This window comes from Musca vetustissima, unplaced genomic scaffold (genome assembly GCF_032173495.1).
Source record: "Musca vetustissima isolate MV318-11 ecotype Yass unplaced genomic scaffold, APGP_CSIRO_Mvet_v1 utg2708, whole genome shotgun sequence".
In the NCBI taxonomy this organism is placed as follows: Eukaryota; Metazoa; Arthropoda; class Insecta; order Diptera; family Muscidae; genus Musca; species Musca vetustissima.
Window position 1 is genome coordinate 55267 of NW_026877220.1, and position 16420 is coordinate 71686.

The 16420-nt window shown below is 35.9% G+C and overlaps 2 protein-coding genes across 3 annotated transcripts in view; one reads left to right on the top strand and one right to left on the bottom strand.

The window, feature by feature from the left end:
• Window positions 1-2534: 2534 nt before the first annotated feature.
• On the top strand, window positions 2535-8340 carry LOC133321806 (probable isoaspartyl peptidase/L-asparaginase GA20639). The gene is made up of 2 exons (XM_061530880.1): window positions 2535-2546; window positions 7351-8340. The coding sequence occupies exons 1-2, from the start codon at window positions 2535-2537 to the stop codon at window positions 8338-8340; spliced, it is 1002 nt and encodes a 333-aa protein (XP_061386864.1).
• A 7870-nt stretch (window positions 8341-16210) lies between these two features.
• LOC133321810 (protein real-time) overlaps window positions 16211-16420 on the bottom strand; it is a 47302-nt gene continuing 47092 nt past the window's right edge. For both annotated transcript variants that reach the window (XM_061530885.1, XM_061530884.1), the window contains one exon: window positions 16211-16420. In XM_061530885.1, coding sequence (XP_061386869.1) covers window positions 16229-16420 — 192 coding nt within the window. In that variant the 3' untranslated portion in view covers window positions 16211-16228.

Here is a 16420-nt window from a genome sequence, read left to right on the forward strand (position 1 = left end):
TTATGTAAATGGTGCACCAAAGTCCCTATATATCCTTCGATTTGCACGAAATTTGGCATAGAGTGCTGAATTAAGCCTAGAAAGATGTGTGCTAAGTTTCCTAAAAATCGGGTCAAATTTAAATATAGCTCCCATATATATTTTCTTCCGATATAAGGTAAATGGTGCACCAAAGCCCCTATATATCTTTCGATCGCACGAAATGTGGCACAGCATGCTGAATTGAGTCTAGAATAATGTGTATTAAGTTTCCTGAAAATCGGTTCAGATTTAGATATAGCTACCATATATATTTTCGTCCGATATAAGGTAAATGGTGCACCGAAGTCCCTAAGTATCTTTCGACTTGCACGAAATTTGGCACAGCATACGGAATTGAGCCTAGAATAATGTGTGTTAAGTTTCGTGAAAATCGGTTCAGATTTAGATATAGCTACCATATATATTCTCGTCCGATTTAAGGTAAATGGAGCACCAAAGTCCCTATATATCTTTCGAATTGCACGAAATTTGGCACAGCATACTGAATTGAGCCTAGAATGATGTGTGCTAAGTTTCCTGAAAATCGGGTCAAATTTAGATATAGCTCCCACAAAATTTTCCTCCGATTTAGGGTAAATGGTGCACCGAAGTCTCTAAATATATTTCGATTTGTACGAAATTTGGCACAGCGTACTGAGTTGAGTCTAGAATGATGTGTGCTAAGTTTCGTAAAAATCGGATTAGATTTAGATATAGCTCCGATATATATTTTCGTCCGATTTAAGGTAAATGGTGCACCGAAGTCCCTAAATATCTTTCAATTTGCACGAAATTTGGCACAGCGTACTGAATTGAGTCTAGAATGATGTGTGTTAAGTTTCGTGAAAATCGGTTCAGATTTAGATATAGCCCATGTATATATTTTCCTCCGATTTAAGGCAAATGGTGCACCGAAGTTCCTAAATATCTTTCGATTTGCACGAAATTTGGCACAGCGTACTGAATTGAGTGTAGAATGAGGTGTGCTAAGTTTCGTGAGAATCGGTTCAGATTTAGATATAGCTCCCACATATATTTTTTCCGATTTAAGGTAAATGGTGCTCCGAAGTCCCAAATATCTTACGATTTGCACGAAATTCGGCACATCGCACTTAATTGAGACTAGAATGATGTTTGCTAAGTTTGCGAAAAATCGATTCAGATTGTCCGATTTAATGAAAATTGTGAACCAAAATGAAAATGAACTTTAAAAAATCCACGCCTTGGTTAAGACCTCCAAAAATGAACTTTAAAAAATCCAAGCCTTGGTTAAGACCTCCATACGATATTTTTCACAAAATTGAACTTTGATCCCATTGTGCTGCAGTTACAAACAATTTGACCAATTGATTATAACCTCAATTCCATTGTAGAATCATTTGAATGAATGAAAGGCAAAGAGAGAAAGAGAGCCACCTGAGACCCTCACTCACTGTACGAACCAATTAAAATATAAACATCTCGGTTTTTTTTTCATAAAAACATATGTTTGTCCGTATGTGTGTATGTCTGGTTCCATACTTACATGCCAATTTCAGCAATTTGCGCCATAATTCCGATACTGCTTCTATTTCACTTTTCACCAAAACGAAAAATTCACCGACCACTTCGACGGTTTAATAGTAACTGTCCAAAAAAATTTAACTATGTTCCGACTTGGAGGTTTGGTCTCGAATATTAAATTTTGCAAATCAGATAATAAAACACGAAACGAGTAGAGGTTTCTTTAAAATCTTATCTTCAATAATCTGGCGATAGAAGTAACTCCCTTTAATCGCTAACCGAGATAATAAAATCGAACACTTCGATTTTGGATTTTTTTGTTTTGATTACCACGACGACTGGACAAACGAAACTTAAATGCCATACGACGATTACAACAACAAGATGTTTTCCGACATAAACAACAACTATCTACTATCCGCTACTACCCGCTCTGAACGGTTGATTTCTAATGCCGCCGTTTCCAACTGGTGTTGGGCCACAACTGATTCGGTTAGGCCATAATTTCTTGAGCGTTCAAAGAAATTTTTTTTAAATTTTTTATTCATATTGCCATTGACCCTTTTTGTGTGGAGCTTCTTCGTCGTACTCTCCCAACTACAACTACTGCTAATTTTTTTATTTATTTCAACTTTTGTTTTGTTACGTTCATTCGTCGTTGTTTTGTTCATGAGAGTGAGATACAGATACTCTCGTAGTTGACAGATACTCTTGTGGGTAACAGGGATGGGAAATGTGAATTAATTATTTTATGGGGGGGGGGGGGCACAAAAAATTGGGAAATTTTTAAAATTAATTTTTCGCCACCTTAACCATGGCGTGAATTTTTTTAAAAGGTTAGTAGAGGTACTATGGAGCTCAGTAGAGGTCCGTATAGCATATTAGGTGGTCAGTAGAGGTTTAAACAGGTTACTATGAGCTCGATGTGAGGTTGAAAGAGGTCCGAACTGTTATTAGCAGTTTCGTTATGATTCGTATAGATTATGTAGAGGTTCATAGAGGTCCTAAAAATGTATCATGAGGTAAGTAGAGTTACCATGGAGCTCAGTAGAGGTCCGTAAAGCATATTAGGTGGTCAGTAGAGTTTCAAACAGGTTACTATGAGCTCGATATGAGGTTGAAAGTGGTCCGAACTGTTATTAGCAGTTTCGTTATGATTCATATAGGTTATGTAGAGGTTCATAGAGGTCCTAATAATGTATCATTAAGTTAGTAGAGGTACCATGGAGCTCAGTAGAGGTTCGAGGAACATATGAGCTGGTCAATAGAGGTCCAAACAGGTTAATGTGAGCTCGATATGAGGTTGAAAGAGGTCCGAACTGTTATTAGCAGTCTCGTTATGATTCATATAACTTATGTAGAGGTTCAAAAAGGTCCTAATAAAGTAGCATGAGCTTACTAGAGGTACCATGGAGCTCAGTAGAGGTCCGAGCAACATATGAGCTGGTCAGTAGAGGTCCAAACAGGTTACTATGAGCTCAATATGAGGTTGAAAGAGGTCCAAAAATGTTATAAGCAGTTTCGTTATGATTCGTATAGCTTATGTAGAGGTTCATAGAGGTCCTAATAAAGTATCATGAAGTTAGTAGAGGTACCATGGAGCTCAGTAGAGGTCCGAGCAACATATGAGCTGGTCAGTAGAGGTCCAAACAGGTTACTATGAGCTCATTATGAGGTTGAAAAATTTCCGAACATGTTATAAGCAGCTTCGTTAAGATTCGTATAACTTATGTAGAGGTTCAAAGAGGTCCGAATAATATATCATGAACTTTGAGGTCCGAATAGCATATGAGATGGTTAGTAGAGCTCCAAAAAAGCCTACTATTCGCACATTATGTGGTTGAAAGAGGTCAGAACTGTTATAAGCAGTTTCGTTATGATTCATATAATAAAGTATCATGAGCTTAGTAGAGGTACCATGGAGTTCAGTAGAGGTCCGAGCAACATATGAGCTGGTCAGTAGAGTTTCAAACAGGTTACTATGAGCTCGATATGAAGTTTAAAGAGGTCCGAACTGTTATAAGCAGTTTCGTTATGATTCATATAACTTATGTAGAGGTTCAAAGAGGTCCTAATAAAGTATCATGAGCTTAGTAGAAGTTCCATGAAGTAGAAGTTCCATGTAGAGGTTCATAGAGGTCCTAATAATGTATCATGAAGTTAGTAGAGGTACCATGGAGCTTAGTACAGGTCCGAGCAACATATGAACTGGTCAGTAGAGTTCCAAAAAGGTTACTGTGAGCTCGATATGAGGTTGAAAGAGGTCCGAACTGTTATTAGCAGTTTCGTTATGATTCGTATAGATTATGTAGAGGTTCATAGAGGTCCTAATAATGTATCATGAAGTTAGTAGAGGTACCATGGAGCTCAGTATAGGTCCGAGCAACATATGAGCTGGTCAGTAGGGGGCCCAACAATTTACTATGAGCTCATTATGAGGTTAAAAATTTCCGAACATGTTATAACCAGCTTCGTTAAGATTCGTATAACTTATGTAGAGGTTCAAAGAGGTCCGAATAATATATCATGAACTTAGAGGTCCGAATAGCATATGAGATGGTTAGTAGAGCTCCAAAAAAGCCTACTATTCGCACATTATGTGGTTGAAAGAGGTCAGAACTGTTATAAACACTTTCGTTATGATTCATATAATAAAGTATCATGAGCTTAGTAGAGGTACCATGGAGCTCAGTAGAGGTCCGAGCAGCATATGAGCTGGTCAGTAGAGTTTCAAACAGGTTACTATGAGCTCGATATGAGGTTTAAAGAGGTCCGAACTGTTATAAGCAGTTTCGTTATGATTCGTATAACTTATGTAGAGGTTCAAAGAGGTCCTAATAAAGTATCATGAGCTTAGTAGAAGTTCCATGAAGCTCAGTAGATGTCCGAATAGCATATGAGATGGTTAGTAGAGCTCCAAAAAAACCTACTATTCGCTCCTTATGAGGTTGAAAAATTTCCCAACATTTTAAAGCAGCTTCGTTAAGATTCATATAACTTATGTAGAGGTTCATAGATGTCCTAATAATGTATCATTAAGTTAGTAGAGGTACCATGGAGCTCAGTAGAGGTCCGAGCAACATATGAGCTGGTCAGTAGAGGTCTAAACATGTTAATATGAGCTCATTATGTGGTTAAAAATTTTCCGAACATGTTATAAGCAGCTGCGTTAAGATTCGTATAACTTATCTAGAGGTTCATAGAGGTCCTAATAATGTATCATGAGGTAAATAGAGGTATCAAGCTCAGTAGAGGTCAAACATATTGTTAATAGCATATGATGTGTTATAAGTAACAGATAGAGTATCATAGAGCTCAAGAGGTCCTAATAATGTATCATGAGAAGTTCCTCCTTATGATGTGTTGAAAAGAGGTTACTATGAACTCCTTATGAGGTTAAAAGAGTTCCAATCATATTATAAGCAGCTTCGTTAAGATTAGTAAAACTTATGTAGAGGTTCAAAGAGGTCCTAATAATGTATCATGGGGTAAGTAGAGGTATCATGGAGCTCTGTAGATGTCCGAATAGCATATGGGGTGGTCAGAAGAGGTCCAAACATATTGTTATGAGCTCCTTATGAGGTTGAAAGAGGTCCGAACTGTTATAAGAAGCTTCGTTAGGATTCGTATAGCTCATAGTGGTCCTAATAAAGTATCAAGGGCTTAGTAGAAGTTCCATGAAGCTCAGTAGAGATAAGAATAGCATATGATGTGATCAGTAGAGGTCCAAAGAGGTTACTATGAACTCCTTATAAGGTTAAAAGAGGTCAAAACATATAAGCATCTTCGTTAAGATTCGTATAATTTATTCAGAGGTTCATAGAGGTCCTAATAATGTCCGAATAGCATATGAGGTGGCCAGAAGAGGTCCAAACATATTGTTATGACCTCTTTATGAGGTTGAAAGAGGTCCGAACTGTTATTAGCAACTTCGTTAGGATTCGTATAGCTCATAGTGGTCCTAATAAAGTATCATGAGCTTAGTAGAAGTTCCAAGAAGCTGAGTAGAGGTCCGAATAACATATGAGTTGGTCAGTAGAGATCCAAAAGGCCTACTATTCCCTCCTTATGTGGTGGAAAGAGGTCGGAACTGTTATAAGCCATTTCGTTATGATTCGTATAACTTATTTTAGGGTTCATAGAGGTATCCAATAATTTATCATGAGGTTAGGTACCCAATAATATACCTTATGCGGTTGAAAAATGTCTGAACATGTTATAAGCAGCTTCGGTTTTAACCAAGGTGTGGATATTTTAAAATCCTGAAGCCTTCTAAAAAATTTAAATAAAAACCCACGCCTATGTTCAGACCTCTAAACAATAATTCAGTAAACACAATAACAACAATAATTAGTAGCTGCAGAATAGGGGTATTGATTTGAATATTTTTTCAATTCGAATGAATTCGATTAACCTCATATCGAACCAACAATAAACAGTTACGGTTAACCGACAAAGGTGGTCGGAGCTAATTACGGTTTTAATTTTTCTGATACAATAAGAGGCGAGCATTTTTTTAAAAGAATATTTTTCGAGGACCTACTGAAGGTTGAAATTAAAAAATATTTTTTTTCGGTCCAAATGGAGGTAAGAACTTGTATGCCCTAATCGGAATATGGAAGTTGATCACATTCTTCAACGGAATTGGTTGTAATTTTGTATTTTGGGTTCTCATGGGGTAGTTAATCATCCCACCAAAAATGATTATTATTGGTCCACTTTTAAGGGTAGATCCCATATAGGGGTACCTCTAAAATTTTGGTATATTGAGGATTTTCGGCATGTTTTTTCCACAGAATTGACTGCAGTTTGGTAGTTTGAATTCTTATTGGGTGACAAATCTTCCTACTAAAAAATAGCAATATTGGTCCACATTTATGGGTAGTTCCCATTAAATGGTTCCTCCCAAATTTCGGTAATTTTAGGAGTTTGGGTAAATTTTTCCAGCGACCTGGCTGCAATTTGATATTATGGGTTCTCATAGGATAGAGAACCTCCCTACCAAAAAATATCACAATCGGTCCACGTTCTGGTATAGCCCCCATTTAAGGTTACCTTCCGATTTTCGTTATTTTGGAGATTATCAGGACGTTTTTCAATCGATTTGTCTTCAATTTGGTATTTTTGGTTCTCATTGGGTTACAAATTTTCCTACCAAAAATTAGCAAAATCGGTCCACTTTCAAGGGTAGCTCCCATTAAAGGGTACCTCCCAAAATTCGGTATTTTGAACATTTTGGGTACATTTTGGTAGCGAATTGGCTGCACTTTGGCATTATGGGTTCTCATTGGATAGAGAACCTCCATACCAAAAATTATCATTATCGATCTACGTTTTGGTATAGCCCGCATTTAAGGTTACCTTCCGATTTTCGCTATTTTACAGATTTCCAGCAAGTTTTCAACCGATTTGACTGCAATTTGGAATTTTGAATTCTCATTGGGTGACAAATCTTCCTACCAAAAATGATCTATATTGGTCCAGTTTTTATGGTAGTTCCCATATAAGGGTTCCTACAAAATTTCGATATATTGAGGATTTTTGGTACAATTTTCAAGCGAAATGGCTGTAATTTGATATAAGGGGTTCTCATAGGATATAGAACCTTCCTACTAAAAATGATCAATATCGGTCCATATTTTGGTATAGTCCCCATATAACGTTACCTCCCGATTTTCGATATTTTGAATGATTTTCGCCTAACTTTCCCACCGAAGTGTCTATAATTTGGCATTATGGGTTCTTAGAGGTTGAGAAATTTGTGGGCGGAACAATTTCGTTATAGGTAAAACAAAAGCGAACTCTAATTTTCCCCTTTCCTTTCAGCAGCCCCACAATATTGTACCCACCGTATTGCTGCATGGTGGTGCTGGCGATGTAACCGATAATGAGATGAGCTGTAGAAAAGATGGCATAAAACAGGCTGCCCGGTTGGGTTATGCAACGCTGATGAAGACCCAAAGTGTGGTTGATGCCGTCCAGCAAGCTGTCGAGGCTATGGAAAGTGATCCACAATTTAATTGTGGCCGTGGCAGTGTTCTGACCTCTGAGGGTACCATCGAAATGGATGCAGGAATTATGGACGGTGCTACGCTGAATGCTGGCTGTGTATCGACAATACGGGATATCCTACATCCCATTGCATTGGCCCGTAGTGTCATGGAGAATACACCTCACACCTATATGGCGGGTGAAGGGGCTATGGTGTATGCCCGAAAAGCGGGGTTTCAAATATTACCCCCTGGTTCATTGGTAACGAAAAAGGCGAAAATATCTTTCACAGAATTCAAGGATAGTTGTAATAATGATAACCCAATGGGCCCCAGTTGGCGGTATGAGAAACCCAAGTTGGGTAGGAAGTCATATTACGCTTCACCCGGCACTGTGGGTGCCGTGGCCATTGATTCGTATGGTAATGTGGCCGCTGCCACCTCAACAGGTGGTCTGACCGGCAAAATGTCTGGCCGTATTGGAGATTCGCCGATATTGGGCGCGGGTACCTATGCCGATAACATGGCCGGTTGTATATCGGCAACGGGTTCGGGTGAAATTATTATGCGTTACAATGTGGCATCGCGGATTTTAGGTTTAATAAAATATTGTAATATGAGGGTCCAAGATGCCACCAAAAAGATTTTGGATGAAATGCTGGAACGCTTTCAAGTAACCGCAGGACTTATTGCCATACATCGCCGGGGTAATTTGGGTATTTATTTTACCACCGATCGTATGGCATGGGCCTATCAACGTGGTGGGGAGCTGCATTGTGGTGTCGATCAGGGTGAAGATAGTGTGGAAGAAATTGTTGCGGATTGAGATGGTGGAATTAAAAAAAAATAAATATTTTTATAATTTTGGAGATTTCAAAATAATATTCGGATTTTTTAAATATATGTTTGGACCCATATCGAAATTGATCGACAAAAATGTTTCTTAACCTCCAATAACTCATAATGCCAAATTACTGCCACTTCAGGCGGGAAATGCGTCTAAAAACCTTAAAAAAATCGAAAATCGGAAAGAACCTTATATGGGAACTATATCAAAACATGGACCGATATTCATTATTTTTGGTAGGAAGGTTCTCTACCCAATGAGAACCCAGAATACTAAATTACAGACAACTCGGTTGAAAAATATACCCAAACTCACAAAAATTCCGAAAATCGGAAGGTAACGTTATATGGGAGCCAGCCTTAAAAGTAAAGCAATATTGATCATTTTTGGTAGGGAGGTTCTCTATCCAATGAGAACCCCTAATATCAAATTGCAGCTAATTCGCTTGAAAAATGCACCAAAAATCCTCAATACACTGAAATTTCGGAGGTATCCTTATGTGGGAGCTATCCTAAAAAGTGGACCAATATTAATAATTTTTGGTGGGAAGATTTGTCACCCAATGAGAACCCAAAATACCAAATAACAGACAATTCGATTGAAAAAAGAGCCCAAATTCGTCAAAATATCGAATTTTGGGAGGTACCCTTACATGGGAGCTATCCTAAAATCTGGATCAATTCTGATATTTTTTGGTGGGAAGATTCGATACGCCATGAGAACCTATAATTTACAATTTCAGCCAATTCGGTTGAGAAACATTCCCAAGCACCCCAAAATCGGGAGGTACCCTCATATGGGGCCTACCCTAATAAGTAAACCAATCTTAATTGGTTTTGGTGGGAAGATTTGTCACCCAATGAGAACCCATAATTCACAATTTCAGCCAATTCGGTTGAGAAACGTGCCCAAGCTCCGCTAAATACCGAAAATCGGGAGGTACCCTTATATGGGGCCTACGCTAAAAAGTAAACAAATCTTGATAATTTTTGGTAGGAAGATTTGTCACCCAATGAGAATCCAAAATACGGAATTGCAGTCAATTCGCTTGAAAAATGTACCCAAAATACTCAATATATCGAAATTTTGGAGGTACCCTTATATGGGAGCTATCCTAAAAATTGAACCAATATTAATAATATTTGGTGGGAAGATTTGTCACCCAATGAGAACCCATAATTCACAATTTCAGCCAATTCGGTTGAGAAACGTGCCCAAGCTCCGCTAAATACCGAAAATCGGGAGGTACCCTTATATGGGGCCTACGCTAAAAAGTAAACAAATCTTGATAATTTTTGGTAGGAAGATTTGTCACCCAATGAGAATCCAAAATACGGAATTGCAGTCAATTCGCTTGAAAAATGTACCCAAAATACTCAATATATCGAAATTTTGGAGGTACCCTTATATGGGAGCTATCCTAAAAATTGAACCAATATTAATAATATTTGGTGGGAAGATTTGTCACCCAATGAGAACCCATAATTCACAATTTCAGCCAATTCGGTTGAGAAACGTGCCCAAGCTCCGCTAAATACCGAAAATCGGGAGGTACCCTTATATGGGGCCTACGCTAAAAAGTAAACAAATCTTGATAATTTTTGGTAGGAAGATTTGTCACCCAATGAGAACCCAAACTACCAAATTGCAGTCAATTTCCTAGAAAAATGTACTCAAAATACCGAAATTTGGGAGGTACCCTTATATGGAACCTATCTTAAAAAGTGGACCTATATTAATAATTTTTGATAGGGCGATTTTTAACCTAATGACAACCCAAAATACCAAATTACAGACAATTCGATTGAAAAAAGAGCACAAACTTGGCAAAATATCGAAATTCGGGAGGAAACCTTAAATAGGGGCTATGCCAGAACGTGGTCCGATAGTGATAATTTTTGGTAGGTACGTTCTCTATGCAATGAGAATCCATAATACCCAAAATACCAATTTAGAGAAGAACCCAAAATACCAATTATCAAACAATTCGGTTGAAAAAAAGATCACAAACTTCTCAAAATACCGAAATTTATTAGGTACTCCTATATGGGGCCTACCCCAAAACTATGAACCAATAACGCTAATTTCTGGGGGGTGGGGGCATTTTGTAGCCGAATGAGAACCCAAAATACCAATTTACAACCAATTTGATTGAAAAACGTGCCCAAGCTCCCCAAAAATTACAACCAATTCGGTTGAAGAATGAGATCAACAACTTCGAAATTCCGATTAGGTATACAAATTGGCTATGACCTCCAAAAAATATGTTTAAAAAATCCACGCCTTGGCTATGACCTCCAAAAAATATGTTTAAAAAATCCACGCCTTGGCTATGACCTCCAAAAAATATGTTTAAAAAAATCCACGCCTTGGCTATGACCTCCAAAAAATATGTTTAAAAAATCCACGCCTTGGCTATGACCTCCAAAAAATATGTTTAAAAAATCCACGCCTTGGCTATGACCTCCAAAAAATATGTTTAAAAAATCCACGCCTTGGCTATGACCTCCAAAAAATATGTTTAAAAAATCCACGCCTTGGCTATGACCTCCAAAAAATATGTTTAAAAAATCCACGCCTTGGCTATGACCTCCAAAAAATATGTTTAAAAAATCCACGCCTTGGCTATGACCTCCAAAAAATATGTTTAAAAAATCCACGCCTAGGCCATGACCTCCAAAAAATATGTTTAAAAAATCCACGCCATGGCTATGACCTCCAAAAAATATGTTTAAAAAATCCACGTCTAGGCCATGACCTCCAAAAAATATGTTTAAAAAATCCACGCCATGGCTATGACCTCCAAAAAATATGTTTAAAAAATCCACGCCTTGGCTATGACCTCCAAAAACTAGGTTTAAAAAATCCACGCCTTGGCTATGACCTCCAAAAAATATGTTTAAAAAATCCACGCCTTGGCTATGACCTCCAAAAAATATGTTTAAAAAATCCACGCCTTGGCTATGACCTCCAAAAACTAGGTTTAAAAAATCCACGCTCTGGCTATGACCTCCAAAAACTAGGTTTAAAAAATCCACGCCTTGGCTATGACCTCCAAAAAATATGTTTAAAAAATCCACTCCCACTTTTATTAAATAAAATAATTTTTTTTTGTATATTTTATTTATATATTTTTTATTCTTATACACTTAAATAACATGAAACATTTAATTAAAAATTTTCGTAAACAGGTAGGGTTTTCTTCTTGTGGTTCTTGTTCTTCTTCCTAAAAGGGAGGAGGGTTCAAACTCCTCATTTCGCTACAGTATCGTAATTTGTATGTGTAATTGGTATGGAAATACGTAGCTATGTGTTTTTTATATAAGTTTATTTTAAAGATGATATATTATAGATGAAATTATATAAGTTCGAAATTTTAAATATCATGTTGGATCATGCATTAGGATTCTTTTTATAAAAAACGACATATTTATAGATTTTCAACTAATTGTAGTATTTGATTTTTTTTTTTTTTTTTTTTGAAACTAGTTGTGAAATTTTTAGCAACGTTTTAACAGAAAAAAATTAATTTTGTATATTTTTTGTATCATATATTTTATACAATTTTATATTATTTCGATTATTTTTTAACTACTATTGCATTCCGTTGATTTAATTTTTTTCATCGTTCAATATAAAAAGCTTTAAAAAAATTATAAAATTTGCAAGCGAAAAAATAGTATCTTAATTTATATATTATAAGTATTTTTTTATATTATAATTTATTATATATTATAATTATTTATATATTATATATATGTGGGCGTTATTCGATTTTGTATATTTTTTAAAAGCGTTTGATTTTTTTTTATTTTTTTCATAATTTATTTATAAATGACCTTAAAACTATAATCCTTTATGGTGTCTTTAAAATGGCTATCATGTTTTTGTCTACAACCTTATAAATATATTTATATATATATTGTTGAAATACTATGTATATATGTAAATGAAACACAAAAAATAATTATAAAATCAAAATTAAAATTATTTCCAAAAATTAATTTAAAAAAAATCCACGCCTTGGTTAAGACCTCCAAAAATTAATTTTAAAAAATCCACGCCTTGGTTAAGACCTCCAAAAATTAATTTTACAAAATCCACGCCTTGGTTAAGGTGTCCAAAAATTAATTTTAAAAAATCCACGCCTTGGTTAAGGTGTCCAAAAATTAATTTTACAAAATCCACGCCTTGGTTAAGACCTCCAAAAATTACTTTAAAAAAATCCACGCCTTGGTTAAGACCTCCAAAAATTAATTTAAAAAAAATCCACGCCTTGGTTAAGACCTCCAAAAATTAATTTAAAAAAAATCCACGCCTTGGTTAAGACCTCCAAAAATTAATTTAAAAAAAATCCACGCCTTGGTTAAGACCTCCAAAAATTAATTTAAAAAAAATCCACGCCTTGGTTAAGACCTCCAAAAATTAATTTTAAAAAATCCACGCCTTGGTTAAGACTTCCAAAAATTAATTTTAAAAAATCCACGCCTTGGTTAAGACCTCCAAATATTAATTTAAAAAAAATCCATGCCTTGGTTAAGACCTCCAAAAATTAATTTAAAAAATCCACGCCTTGGTTAAGACCTCCAAAAATTAATTTTAAAAAATCCACGCCTTGGTTAAGACCTCCAAAAATTAATTTTAAAAAATCCACGCCTTGGTTAAGACCTCCAAATATTAATTTAAAAAAAATCCATGCCTTGGTTAAGACCTCCAAAAATTAATTTAAAAAATCCACGCCTTGGTTAAGACCTCCAAAAATTAATTTTAAAAAATCCACGCCTTGGTTAAGACCTCCAAAAATTAATTTAAAAAAATCCACGCCTTGATTAAGACCTCCAAAAATTAATTTAAAAAAATCCACGCCTTGGTTAAGACCTCCAAAAATTAATTTTAAAAAATCGACGTCTTGTGCAGAACCCCCAAAAATTAATTTTAAAAAATCCACGCCTTGTGTAGAACCCCCAAAAATTAATTTTAAAAAATCTACACCTTGGTTATGACCTCCAAAAAATATTTTTAAAAAATCCACGCCTTGGTTACGACTTCCAAACATGGCTACGGCTTCCAAATACTATTTTTAAAAATTCCACGCCTTGTGTAGAACCTCCAACCATCCTTAAAACGGACCCGGAACACCAATTTACAGCCACTTCGATTGAAAAATTATAGTTATGACCCTCAAGTACCTAATTGTAGACGGCTCACCTATATGGGAGCTACGTGAAAACATGAACCTATATCAACAATTATCTGCAAACATATTTCATAACCTCCAAGAACTCGGAATGTCAAAGTATTTCCATTTCGTTGGAAAAACGCCGTTAAAACCTTCAAAATACCGATAATCCGTCGGTAATGTTATATGGGAGCTGTACCAAAACGTTGACCGATAGCGATAAAATTTGGTAGGGAAGTTCTCTATTCAATGAGAACCCAAAATATCAAATCTCAGCAAATTTTGTTGAAAAATGTGTCCAAGCTCCCCAAAATATCGAATAATTGGAGGTACACTTATATGGGAGCTATACCAAAAAGTGGACAGATTTTGATTATTTTTGGTGTGGAGATTTGCTACCCAACGAGAACCCAGCATACCGAATTACAGCCCATTCAGTTGAAATATTTGGACAAATTCTCCAAAATATCGAAATTCGGAGGTACGTTTATATGGGACAAATTCCAAAAAGTGTTCCGATATTAACAATTTTTGGTGGGATGATTTACTACATGATGAGAACCCAAAATATAAAATTAGAGTTGATTTGGTTAAAAATTATGTCCAAGCTCGCCAAAAAAAATGAAATTTAGGAGGTATCATTATATATACGAGCTATACCAAAACGTGGACCGATATTAATAATTTTTGGTAGGAAGATTTGTTACTCAATGAGAACGCATTATACCAAATTACAGCCAATTTGCTTGAAAAACGTGCTAAAAATTTTTCAAATATCGAAATTTAAGGGGTACCCTTATATGGGGACTACCCTAAAAAGTCGACCGATATTAATAATTTTTGTTAGGAAGATTTGTTACCCAGACGGCATAGAGATCGTAATGTTTGCGATGATTGTATGATCATGGCGTCGGGTTCCATTATTGATGATATATGTGAGAGCCGATCTTGTTAATTTCTTCAATCTGAGGAATATGAAAATATCCGTCACAAAAAACAACAGCCCCACTGAACATAATGGCCGATGGAGAACTGATTCTAATCACCAACTACCCCAAGATACTGAGAGTAACGTTCGACAGCCTTTTCAAGTCGTCTGCGCAAGCCACTGCTTTATGCGATAAGCTGAGAAGAAGGAACAAGGTCCTCAAGTCGCTAGCCGGCAGCACTTGGGGCGCTGACAAAAAAACCTTCTTGACCTCTTATAAAGCAATAGGCCGGTAAGTGGGGCATGTGGGGCCAGTGTGGTTCGCGAATGTTATTGATACGCGGTGGAAAAATATCCAGACCTGCCAGAATGCTACCTTTACAACTGCAACAGGGTGTCTCCATATGACACCTGTGGACCCTCTTCATGGGTAGACGAAGCGTAAACCCCTAGATCATGAAGCCTATCAAGCATGTCTGAATGGTATTCACACGGACGCAGTCGCTCAGGCAGTAGAGCAATATCGCGTGAATACCATAATTGGAGACAATCCCCATCCATCGCAGCAGAGAGAAGCCAGTGCCAAGCCAAACACGAGTAGTTTTAGCTCAACTAAGATTAGGATGGTGCAACCGCCTCAATTTATATTGACGGTACCTAACACATCTCCTGCATGTGAACGACATCTATCGCCGAATTCACTTTGGACGCAACTTGTGGATTTTTAAAGTTGGAGATAGAGGAAGCAGAACCAGTCAATGAATGACACTCTACATGTATTCTGTTGCATAACAACAACAACAACAACCTTCAGGCTGGTTGAATACTTTAAGGTAATTTCTTCAGGATTTTTAGAAGGCGTGGATTTTTAAAATAATTTTTCCAAGGCCTACATAAGGCGCGGAATTTTAAAATAATTTTTTCCAAGGCCTACATAAGGCGCGGATTTTTAAAATAATTTTTTCCAAGGCCTACATAAGGCGCGGATTTTTAAAATAATATTTTTTTGTCGGGGCTCTACATAAGACGTGCAATTTTTAAATAATTTTTTTTTTCGGGGTCTATAGAAGATTTTTAAAATAATAATTGAAATGTACTGATTTTTTCTAGAAGTAATGAATATATTTTTAGATATTTTTTAGGAATTATGTGAACAATTGCGATACTAAAACTGTAAAATAACTTAAAAATAAAATAATAATAGTAGGGAAAATATGGAATCTCTAAAAGTAAAATATATTTCTAATAAAAAATAAAATTGTTCTAAAATTTATAAATAACAATTATGTATTTTATTATAATACATATGAAATATAATATATTATATAAATAATATATAATTATATATAAATTCAAATATGGTTATAATGAAGTTCATGGTCTGGACATTTTTTTAAATTTAATTTATTTTCAATTGTTATCAGACCCCATAGAGAGATTCATTATAACCTCATTCTATTGTTAATTGTTTTTTGAATATATTTTTTCAATAACATATTTTTGTTTTTCATTTTCAATATTTCATAAAAATTAACTTAAAAATTATTTTCAACATTGTATATAATATTTAAAAAAAAAACTTTTTTTGTTGTTTGTGTTTTTTTCTCGCATAAAATTATTTCGTTAAAATTTCTGATTTCATTCTAATCCAGACTTTTTTCCATTAAAGTCCCCGTGGTGAGATGTTGTGGAGCGTCTTCTTCTTCTTTTTCATCGTTTCCATTGTCCCCATTTTGGGCATTTTTAGGGTTAGCCTCATATCATCGACTTTGACATGAACTGGATGCTGAATTTGACGAGAAAGCCGATTGTAAACTTGTCATAGAGCCCTTGTAATTGGCCGAACTTAACACCTCGTAAAAGTAATTGAGCTGGGTAGGACCCTCGCTGCTACACGAGGGGCTAAACCAATGCATCACATAATTGTCCTTGTGATTCATGACATGGGAACC